Source organism: Pinus tabuliformis, chromosome 1_1 (genome assembly GCF_031772625.1).
Source record: "Pinus tabuliformis cultivar Carrire ecotype Pingquan chromosome 1_1, CPIR1, whole genome shotgun sequence".
Taxonomy (NCBI): Eukaryota; Viridiplantae; Streptophyta; class Pinopsida; order Pinales; family Pinaceae; genus Pinus; species Pinus tabuliformis.
In genome coordinates this window covers 542,132,630-542,144,524 of record NC_142297.1, presented here as the reverse complement: position 1 = coordinate 542,144,524, position 11,895 = coordinate 542,132,630, and the positions used below count along the sequence as shown (strand labels likewise).

Genomic DNA, 11,895 nt, shown 5'->3' with positions numbered 1-11,895 from the left:
TGTTTGCATGTATTTTGTTGTTGATTATGGTTTAATATTCCTCTCAATAAATATGTTATGCATTTGTAGTAGCTTTTAACATAGATCATAGTAGAGCATGGAAATATCGTAGAGAAAGAGATGAAGATGACTAAGGATAGTCTGAAAAATAGTCTAGAGAAAAGCCCTAGAAATATGGAAGAGAATGCTAGACCATTTGGCATAAGAAATAATTTGGGTGATAAGGAATTTAACAAAGAGATTTCAAAGCTTAAAGAATAGTTTAATGTGATGAAGGTTCTGCTATGAGAGAGAATTCCATAACACTTGAGACGTGGATTAAGGTTGAAGAAAAAGGTCAAATAGCCTAATGTAGAGTTGAAATTAAAGAAAGTATCTAAGTTGAGTAGCATCAAAACTTCATAAATATTAATAGTGTAGCTTAAGCGTAGATTCACATTGAAAACACGCAGAAAACATAAGTATCTAAGGTGAACCCCACAACAAGACTTCAAAATTTGTGCAATAAAAGTTATCCATATCAAACCATATCCAAGCCTCACCGAGCATGCACATTGCAAATGAGCCAAATTCAAGTATTTCTAAATAGAAGTTTATAAGGTGGACAAGAAGGTATTCTAGGTGGACCCCACCAAATGTTTTATAAAGGAGAATTGAATAGGGATAGAAATTTATATATGGAACATAAGTCATTCGGGTGGCCCCATTGCAAGGTTAGAAAGGGATATCTTGGCCGAATTATATCCGACCCTTGCAAAGTGTGCAACATAGTAACGAACAGAATCAGCAAATATCTGGATTACAAAACATATACGTGTTGAAGAAACATCCAGATCAAAGGAGAAACATATGGATCGAAGGAGTAGGAAATATATGGAGCGAGACATCTCCGGGTCTAAAGAAATCTGAGTAGCTAGCGAGGAAGTTACTACTAGATTATTCCAAATCCCGGATACAACCAAAACTTTGGAAAAGTGCTAAGTCCTAGTCCCTGGTTCTGTCGATAGTATATATTAAACCTCGAGACGAAAGCTTAAAGATTTGGGGTTCCGTTTTAAGGGAATTTGAGAATTATATTTAGAAATTTGAAATGGAAAATGAAATTTTTTGACAGAGTGGATATATTGAAATGGAAAATGAAATTTTTTGACAGAGTGGATATATTGAAATTTTTTGAAATGGAAAATGAAATTTTTTGACAGAGTGCATAAAAACAAATCCTCATCAACTAAAAGATGTTATCCATAAAATAATAAATTGCAAAAGAATAGGATTAATAATCCGTGTCGCTACATTTTCCGAGAATACACAAATTGAACAATGAAAGTAGCTGTAACTTCCTTCAATGTACGAGCATAGATTATTAAAAAGAATTTTATGAATGATAGCGTAGGATATATCTGGCCAGGCAATGAATGTGCAAAAGATGCATTGAAGTATTTTTAAAGGATCTTGAAATCGTGACTGACCTGCTCTCTCATCCAAATATGAGAAGTAGGTATTTTATTTCAAATGACATACGACTATGGGGTCACCTGGCCACAATATCACATAAATACACAATACTCAATCATGACGGCTCTTTAAACAACGCCGATATAACCAGACACTTACAGCAAGGACGATACTAGTATGAACTATCTTAGTAAGTAAAGGCCATACTATTGTCTCCATTATCCAGCCTGGCGGGCTTTCAGTGTGGCTGCAAACGCGGGCTTCTGTGTACACCCTCCCAGGTTTGCAGAAGTAGCCTTTATCCGGAGCACAATGAGCATCTTCTGAGCACACGCATAGTCCTTCCAGAGCACATCCATCCTTCTTTATGATCACTCCTGCCTGTCCTATTCCCAGAATACCATCTGTCCACTCATTGGAAAAGAGGCCCTTTGGATCGTATTTGGTTTTGGCTGCCAGAAACGCCTCGTATTTGCTGTATTTTTTAATGACCCCGTCAAATGCAATGTTTCGGTTCTTTCCCCAGTGAGGCAGACCTCCATATTTTATGAGCGCCATTTGTTCAATTTCCTCCAACACATCTTCATACAGTCTAGGAGTGTTGGGGTCGTGCGCTCTATAATACGTCATTTCGATGGCAACTGAATCCTCTTGTTTTCCCAAATAAGCACTTGAAGCTTTTACATATCGCATTAGAAAACCATAGTATAACTCAACCCCACACAAACTATTTGGAAACATGTTCGTAAGTTTCCTTACGTCTGAAAGAAATTGTCCGATTTTGGACACACTGATACTAATTCCATTCTCAAAGAAGAGTAAGCCTCCCTTGATTCGAGGATCCCATGCGCAAGCTGTGTGCAGTCCGTCCTCGGGGCTACTGAGACACGATCCAGCAGCTTGCATATTGTTCTGATACCCAATCACTGGATAATCAACAAACTGGCAATCGTTGTTCTGCAGCCCTGTAGCCAGTTTAATCATGGACCTAACCTGAATGGAGGAGAAAGCGCACTTGACGTGAATGCTGTGATAGCTTTCTGCCTCCTCCTCTGCAAATTCAAACATTAATGGATTAAGAAACTAAGAACAGTGAATTTGATAAACTCAGTCTCGATATCCATATCCATATGTATATCAATCTGGATGACTATGCATGTTGGATTTTCCTACCTAGCATCCTGGTAAAGGCTATTAGATGATGAGATGCAGGGCGAAACCCTAGGAAATTATTTACTCCATCCCCGGATGTATTAACAGGCACTCGGTCGTCCACTCTGTAAAGAACCCTTCGCTGAGCAGGGTACCACGTGACATCTGCGAATTCGTGTTCTAGGCCAAACTGCGTTATCCTCCTTTCGAGATCGGTGTCGTTTTGCTGATCGTTCGTGATGGAACGCTTGAACATAGGTTGCAATTGGAGGGTGACCTGCGCAGCACGACAAAAACGAAAAGATCAGCGGCATTGATACAAAAATCTTCAGGTCCGGTACAATCTTTTATGTCAATCATATGAATCTGTAAAAACAAGATCGCTGCCGAAAATGGTAAATCGGGAGCTATCATAATTCGTAGAAAGAACTCATTCGAGGCAAAGAATGGGAAAGGGGGTAATTAACCCCTTGGAAATAAACCAGAAGAGAATGATAAGGCCCAAATTCATAGTGTTTTTAGTTGGCTTTTAATTGGTCAATTAATGAATGTAATGGAGTATCATAACTATATATTATGAACTAGGTTTTTTTTTAATAATGACAGGGTCATTTTTATAATAGTAGTTTTAAATTTGATGTTTTTTCAGCGATTTAGAAGGTTTAAAAATTATGTGATTATTTTTGTTTTTAAATTGAATTCCAAGAAATTTTACTATAAATATTTTATCATGTATATGCTTATTACTCAAAAATTCTTTATAAGACAAGGTTTCACCATTTCAAAAATAAGAAAAGGTTTTAAGATTTAAAAAATAATATGTATATGCTTATTACTCAAAAATTCAATTTAAAAAAATGAATGAGAATATATGAGAAATCACTTATAAAAAAAAGTCACTGAGTATTTTCCATGGAAAATGGAGGATGATTTTCCAGACCCAAATACTTACCATTTATATAGATAAATAATTATATTTACCGAGATTAAATACCCATTCCAATTTATTTACCAAAATTTAATACTCATTTAAATAGAGTAAAAATGTAAATTTATGAAGGTTAGTATTCTACAAAATCTAGTTGTTACACAAAATTTTTCAATAGAACTTGTTGTACAACTTTTTTCACAATTATCGTGGAGTAAAGCATGTCTAACCAAAAGCATAATATGTGCTTCCATTATTTGAGCTAAACTCCAATAACATCTAACAAAATTTTTAACCATAAATATTAATTCTGTTTTTAAAATGGAGGTTCTAAAAATATAAATAGACATTGTTATAATATCAAAGGCTAATATCATAATTTACCAATATTACATGCCTAAAAAATCATCACTGGTTTATATAAAACTTGTTAATATAATATTTTTAATTACACTATAATTAATTCATATAAAAATGGTAAATATAACCTTTTTTAATTAATCAATTTAATTAAAAATAAAAAATATATAACTATTTTTTGAAATAGATTTAAAATATTTTGTATAAATGAAATGACTGTAATGTACATAATAATCATTAATAACTAAATTAAAATTTTAGAAATTTATTATAAAATATATATATTTATTATTAGAAATTTGAGAAAAGTTTTCAGCATTGAATTTAGGCTTTTGTGATCCATATCAAGTTTAATGAGAAAAGTTTTCAGCCAAAATCACATCATAATTCATTTGTCTAAGCTTTTCAAACTAATAAACCACACTCGTTAATTCGAAATAGATAAACAAATAAATTATGATATAATTTTTACTAAAAATTCTTTTCAATAAAAATAATAAATATTTGTATGCTAAATCCAAAATAATAATAAATATTTATATACTAAATCCAAGATTATAATAAATAATAAAAAAGAAAACAAATGAAAACCAAAAAAACGCAAACACAAGTGACCTTTCTCTGGCAAAACTAACCTCATGAATCTCACACTCATCTCAGCAATAAAAGTACATTATAGTTTTATTGGGGAATATTTATTTTGCGATTGCCTAAAATTAAATAGAATTCAGTTATATCTTTCTAGGATATTCCATTAATACCTGAGAAATGACTCCAAGAACCCCCAAAGAAACTTTGAGTGCATTAAGATCCTCGTCTGCTTCAGTGAGGCTCACAACCTTGGCATATCCCTCGTTCTGCGATGCAGGGACTACTAATCTCATACCCACAACAAATTCATGAACAGCGCTGCCGTTACCGAAGAGGGAACTACCGTGAGAACCAGTCCCTAGCATTCCCCCTAGAGTTACACCCAACCAGTATGGCGAATGAGGCAACGCGAGACCTTCTTTGGCAGCGCCATCAATGAGATCCTTAAGAGTCACACCGCTCTCGAACGCCATCCTCATTCCACTCTTGTCCACAGAGACAATACGGTCTAGATGCAGTGTGCTGATGATAAGACCGGACTCTCCAGCAGGACATACAAGCTTGGGAATGCTGTGCGAGTAACGAGTCACAACTCTCATCTTCTGATTCTTCTGAACGGCCTCGGCAACGGAGGCCAGAAGTTGCTTTTCGGTGGCAGGATAGACAACTTGCGCAGCCTTGCAGGTACTACGGTCGGGGAACATACCATAAGAATTCGAAACTGTGCAGTTGGTAAATCCATCAGAACATTCAACGACGGGTCCGGGTAGGCTAGATTTCACAATAGGGGCGAACAGAAGCAAAGCATAGCACGAGATCAAAATAGCCGTGCCAAACTCCATTGGGTGATAGAACCAAATGACCGATAACAGCGAGCACGCACTAGAGAAAGTAGCGTAGGTTGAGAACCACACGATATCCAGGGCGTTTAAATAGCTGAATCCGCTGATGTCAGGTAGTAGGAATCGCTGGTCTCAGCGATTGACAGCACCTTTCTCGCAAGTTGCGCACATGGGCTTATGGGGACCCTGGGATTTCAAATTAGATTACTGGTAAACAGGGATGGAATTTGACGTGGCATGTTGCCCGTTTTTAACGCCTACAAAATTTCTATATGACAGTCTTTTCGAACGTGGTTGGAGCGGTGGGAAACTTATCTTTCACCGGCAATAATTTTCGCAAAACGTTATTACAGCGTTATTACAGCAAATCTTTGAATTTACGAGGGAGTTTATGAAGGGCGCCTTGTATACCTAAAACATCTCATGGTTTGAAGGACTCAGATTTCCAAGCTGCAGCCATTGGGTTTTTTGGGTCGATCCTAAAAACGCTCTGAAAGGTGAATTGAAATAATATGAGATGGGGTTTTACGAAAAAGCCTAGAAATAAACAGAGAAACTGAAACGTCAGTCTAGGCTTCGAAATAGAAATAGAGAGAAGCTGAAACGTCAGTCTAGGCTTCGAATCTTTTCAATGGGGTTTCGAAGATTTAGGACGTTGAACCTGGCCTAATTCACGGCAACGCCTATCTCCACCCCTATAGATGCATTAATACACCCTCTAAGGACATTGGACATTGGTAGATGGGAAGACTCTGACATCTATTTACCAGTCAATCCGTATACGTAATTTCCAGGCGAACACTTTCTGGTTAATTGTGATGGAGCTGTTCATGATATGATCATCCAACCGGCTGTTAATGCGGAGGCATGCGTAACATAGGCCATCCATTCTTCTGATATTGATGGCCATGAAATGTCTTCATAAGAAACACAAGACGCGAGCTCGATTGATTATAAATAATGTATACGAAATGATGTATCAGGTGGAATCAGTATTGTACGCATTAATACCATTTATTTATATTTATATTCAAATTCGAAATTTGAACTTTGAACTTGTAAACCCGCCCCGCCCAAATTCAAAATTTGAACTTATAAACCAGTAGCGACGTGGGTCAGAGGCATTCAGGCCTCTATGGAACCTTCAATGAACCTTCAATGCACCCGGGTTTCCTTTTCTATAAGGGGAAGGAGGAGGGGGGAAAAGCTCTGTAGCTTTATCCTTTACAGAAATGGGCGTTGCACAAGTTGTGATTCTCCTTCTGGTTGTGTTTTTGGGATGTTCCTTTTGCCACTGCATTCGGTCTCACTGTCCTCAAGATCCTCTCAACGTCGAAGCCTCTCAAGATGACTTCAATTGAGTCTATTTACAGCGGGTTGGCAATTTTTCTATTGTTTTTCTGTTTCAGTATTGGTTCTTTCCTCTCAAGATGACTTCAATTGAGTCTATTTACAGCGGGTTTGCAATTTTTCTATTGTTTTTCTGTTTCAGTATTGGTTCTTTGTTATTGGGCAGGATCGAGAACGGTGAATAAGGTTTGAGCAGTGAGACTTTATGCAGAGGAATTGGCTGGGGCTGGTTTTATATTTTTCAATCGCTACCATTGTATTATTTTAGGTGGTTATTGTATTTTTAGTAAGCACATGTATATGGGATTTGAGCTTTGAATTTCCTTCCACATAACAAATTATTTTTATAGCCATGAGAATTGAACTCTTCTGGCACATAACGTATTATCTTTATAGCCATGAGATTTGAACTCTTCTCCCACATGACGTATTATTTTTATAGCTATAGAGATTTGATCAGATTTGAACTTTAAACTTTTAGCCTTGAATCTTGAATCTCCTCTTACATATCATATCATTTTTATAGCCATAATCAATTAAACTACCCAAAGACTATCGTGAAACTGCTGTTGATTTAAGTACTGTAAATAATTTTAAAGGCGGATTTGTGGGTTTGAAGCAAACGGGAAGATTGCATGGATTCTTGCTCTGGCACGGCTGAGGTAGGGATTTGATTGCCTGGAATCTTGCTATGGCACGGCTGAGGTAGGGATTTGATTGTATTGATGCTCGGCAGAGCTGCATGATGGGTTTTACAGACCGGCCTCGTTTTAGTATCTGCCCCGCGATTTTTGCATGCGTTTTACTGTATGGATTGCAGAGCCGGTTCTATTTTTTGGTGAAGGGTTCGGATTGGGAAATTTAGAAATGGATGGATCTCGGTTACTTTTTCTGGAAAGATAAATTGATTATGCCTTATTGGCTCTTGGTCCAAATTGTGTGAATGTCTGGTAATTTCGTTTAAAGAAAATGTGTAGGTTTAAATAATTGGTTTTTTTCTGGATTTTTGAATAATTATTACTGAAATTTGTTATAATGATTGATCAAAGTGTAATTTTTTATACGAATAGCTAATCATTTAACTATTTTTCACATTTTGGAAATTTTTTTGGCATATTTTCTAAGCCATTGTATTTGAAATCTAAAAATATTTTTTGAATTACAAGTTTGAGTGATAATTTTTATGATAGAGATGTTTTAAAAAAAATATTAAATGTATGTAATGAAAAATATATTTTAAATAATAAAAAATTACAATCTACTCATAATTATAGAAATGTTGAAATTTAAATCACGCAAAAAATAATTTAATTATATAATTTTAATAATTACTATTTACCATTTTTTAATTTAAAAATAAAACATATATATATATATTTTAATAAATATTTGCTATTAAAAAATATTTTAATTTACATTATATTTTTGTATTCAAGTTTCTGTGATTCATAATGAATTAAGTAAAGTGTTTTGGTAGAAATTCTATAAGAGAAATTTTTGGTGCCTTTCCAACTAATAATTGTGGTTTATCAATGATGAACCGCACTTGTTAAATGATGAACCGCCACACTTGTTAGTTGAAAATGCATTAGCCAAAAATTTCTCTTATGTGATTTTTATGGAAAAACATTACTTAATTTATTACATTACATTCTTAAACAAAACAATTAAATCTTTATGAACTAGATTGCAAATTCCTATCTATATCATCTTTAATTCCATTAAATTTCTTTTACAAAATAAATATGCAACTATGTCTCACCTGAAACAATCTTGTAAAATAGCACTCCTTAATAATTGTGTGCTAAAAAATGGAACTGTCGCAAAGATCTTGGTTTTGTTATTTCAGTGTATACTAACACAATATACTTTACCTTGATTATGTATTTTTACTTTGATTATGTATTTTGTTCTTGAAATCAAGATAAGTATTGTCTTTGAAATCAAGATAACAATATACTTTACCTTGATTATGTATTTTGTTCACGATAAGTATTGTTCTTGAAATCAAAATAAGTAGGACAAAATGAAGGGTATTCCAAAAAAAATTCCTCCATGTGAAACTCTCATAAATTGTTAAATTGTTATTATTATATTTGAAATCCAATGATCAATTGGTATCTAGTATTTATAATGAGAATTTATATGGAATTTCTTAAAAGATTCAATATTCTCTTACTTTAGGGGTTAATAAAAAGAACCCAATTATTTAGTTCTTTATTTTCAAACTCACCTTCAGTGAAAAATTAGGGTATTCAATATGAGGCATTCTGCAATGTGCTCACCACAAATACTCTTTTGGAAAATTTCATAGACTAGATTTACAAATAGAAAATTTCAAAGGCTAGATTTACAACTAATCCCTTCTTTATGTGGGTAAAAAAATTCAAATAAGTATTTTTAACAAAGTTTATATGTAATTTAGAGAGATGAGTAATGGATAAGAACTCATCATTTTCAGCTTCAATATTAACTAAACATGAAATATTTGTTTTCGAGCATGTTTTAGATTTTATGAAGGATAAGTGTTTACGAGTATATGATGATCATAGGAATCACCCTCAATGGAATCACTAGAGTCCATCTCAAATATGAAGAAGTTTTTTACATTTTTTTACAAAAAGATAAATAAATAAAACTACAACACATTACCACGGGGGCTTCACTCAATGAGCCTCTGACATATCATGTGCATTCGTGGCATACTAAACAATACCCTTAATTTGACTACATATTGGAAAATGCCTCTAAAAATCACATTATTTAACCCCCTACCAATACAAAACCAATACACCTTCGCAAACTAAAAAAGCCCTATTTTCACTAGATATTGTAGGTATCCATTTTGTCATTAACATTTTTTATACCCCTTAATAAAATTTCATTAACTTTGAGCTCCCTTTTTGATACCTGCTAATATAAAAATCCTTTACCCTTATATATCCCCCAATATATTATGTCATTTTTTCCTCGTTATATATCCCTCAATATGAATGTATGTGGTATGGTATTTCTCCCATAGTGAAGCCCCCATGGACATTACATTAGAGCTAGATTCAATAACACTAGAGGACATAAAAAATATCTCAAAAGTAACTCTTCAAGAAAACAAAAAATTAATGCAAAATATGCAAAAAGAAGTTGGAAAAACTATCGCAGACAAAAATAAAGATATTTTTTACTTCAAGGACCACAATGAAAAATTACTCATGTAAATTAATAATGAAAATAAGTTGTTGGAAAAAAAGGACAAAAATTCATCAAGAAGGTGTTGTAGTAGCTATAACAACCAAGCTATATTTTTTTTCACAATAGCCAAATTTAGAGTCGCCTCATCTAAAAATATAAGAAATTTATGTAACCTAGACCCTAATACCATTCTTCATACCCTTGAGCTATAATAAATGGGATGGTTTTAACATAGAAAAATTGAAAAATTGAATGGCACATCGCAATCGTGCATTCCATTACATCACAATCATGCATCACAATTTTTTGTTGCAATTCATTTTGTATACCACCCCCTTCCATGCACTTTACATAGTGGAATAATAGCGTATATCACCCCCTTCCATTTCATTTTCACCATGTTTTGTCATTTTAATCCTTCCTTTCTCTCTTGCACCATGTTGATTGGTAGCATATCCTTGCCATTCCATCTTGTGTTGCGTCACTTGGAGTTTTAACAATCATACCCACCCACGCCATGTTGCAAGTAGGTATTGCACATGCTTCTCTTGCATTTGTTTTGTTAGTAAACCACAAGCGTTACCCTATTTTCATGTGATCATTCGTATGTCCAACCTTCACCTTCCACATATATACATATATAAATCAATATTATTACAATCTCTAGCACGTAGCCACTTTTTATTTCCCCTTGTTGGCGCACTATGATTTCACATCACATCGTTGCATTACCATTTTTTGCAGCATACATCATGTTTCATATTGAAGTGTCACACTTCTTTGCATGTCGCATCACAATTTTGTTTATCAATCTAATTTTTAATATTGCGCTACAGTGAAAACCCTTTACTCATCATGCCATGAAATTTTTGCAATGTGATACACAATCACACCATAATCCATCCCTACATCACATAACATATTGGTTTGTTAGTCTAGGCTTAAGTGTTTCTCTATGACACAATTGTTTCGCTTTGCATGTGATATTATTTTGTGATGTATTTCATAGTTGAGTTTCCATACATCGACACTATGGCGCATTACTAAGTCATATCACATCGCAATCTTGATTAGTGTAAAAACACATCTCTTAGCCTCAGACTGTACTTCTTTTTTACATTGTACACCAAGTCTGAAATTGGGTGGAGTGCAGGTAGACTCTTCGGCCGTAGCACGAAGCCGCAGCAAATGCCGAAAACAGAGCTTTCTAGTTCATATGTTCTAATGAATATCTTTGATCTTCTAGATTCAATTGATTTGTAGTTCTTCATTATATCATCATCTGAAGAGATGACTACTCCTAAGAGAAGACCTATAAAAGAACCTATTTAGGTAGATTTCGAAGAAAGTCCCATCACATTAGTGCCCAATTATGCTGATACAAAAGTGCTATATTGATAAATCCATTTCTCTAGAATGGTATGAATTCTATAAACTGTTTACTAGGGGATAATATCCCAATGGGGAGGAGGACATCAATGTGTCTCAAAATGTCATAAAATCATGTTTTTAAAAGGTGGCTTCTCACCCAACAACGTTTCCATGTGGTGAGACTATAGAGTGGATAGGCAAGTGCATTGATATTAAACAGATGGCCATCATAGGTAGTCATGGAAATGAATTTTTTGCACTTACTTATCCTTGGATAGATGAATAATACAAGTTGCCAAAACACCGAATCATATTCTTAGTAGCTAGTTACAACAATTTTAATGTAAACAACAAAGATATCTAAGGGATTTGGTGGTAATACCCCAACAAGTTTAGAAGTAGACAAAACATGATATGTAAAACAAAGTCACTTAGAAGAGCATATCAGATGATCATGATTATGTGTTGTAGACTAAATGGCGTGTCAACAACAAATTTCTTTGAGGAGAGCTTAGTTCTACTTGTGTATACATGCTCAGATGATGGGGCCAACTTCAATTAGGATGCGATTATTTCCACATCCATCTAATCCAATGTAATAAATGTTCAAAATATAGTAGAAGGGGAGCAACCAAAATTCCACATAGCTTCCTACCT

The 11,895-nt window shown here is 34.4% G+C and overlaps 1 protein-coding gene across 1 annotated transcript; it reads right to left on the bottom strand.

The window, feature by feature from the left end:
* Positions 1–1,547: 1,547 nt before the first annotated feature.
* On the bottom strand, positions 1,548–5,375 carry LOC149214236 (L-gulonolactone oxidase 2-like). Its single transcript, XM_089390871.1, has 3 exons — positions 4,657–5,375; positions 2,629–2,884; positions 1,548–2,507 (listed from the first exon to the last, which is right to left on the bottom strand). Exons 1-3 carry the CDS (start codon positions 5,326–5,328, stop codon positions 1,567–1,569), a joined length of 1,869 nt encoding a protein of 622 aa, XP_089246997.1. The 5' UTR covers positions 5,329–5,375; the 3' UTR covers positions 1,548–1,566.
* Positions 5,376–11,895: the final 6,520 nt, after the last annotated feature.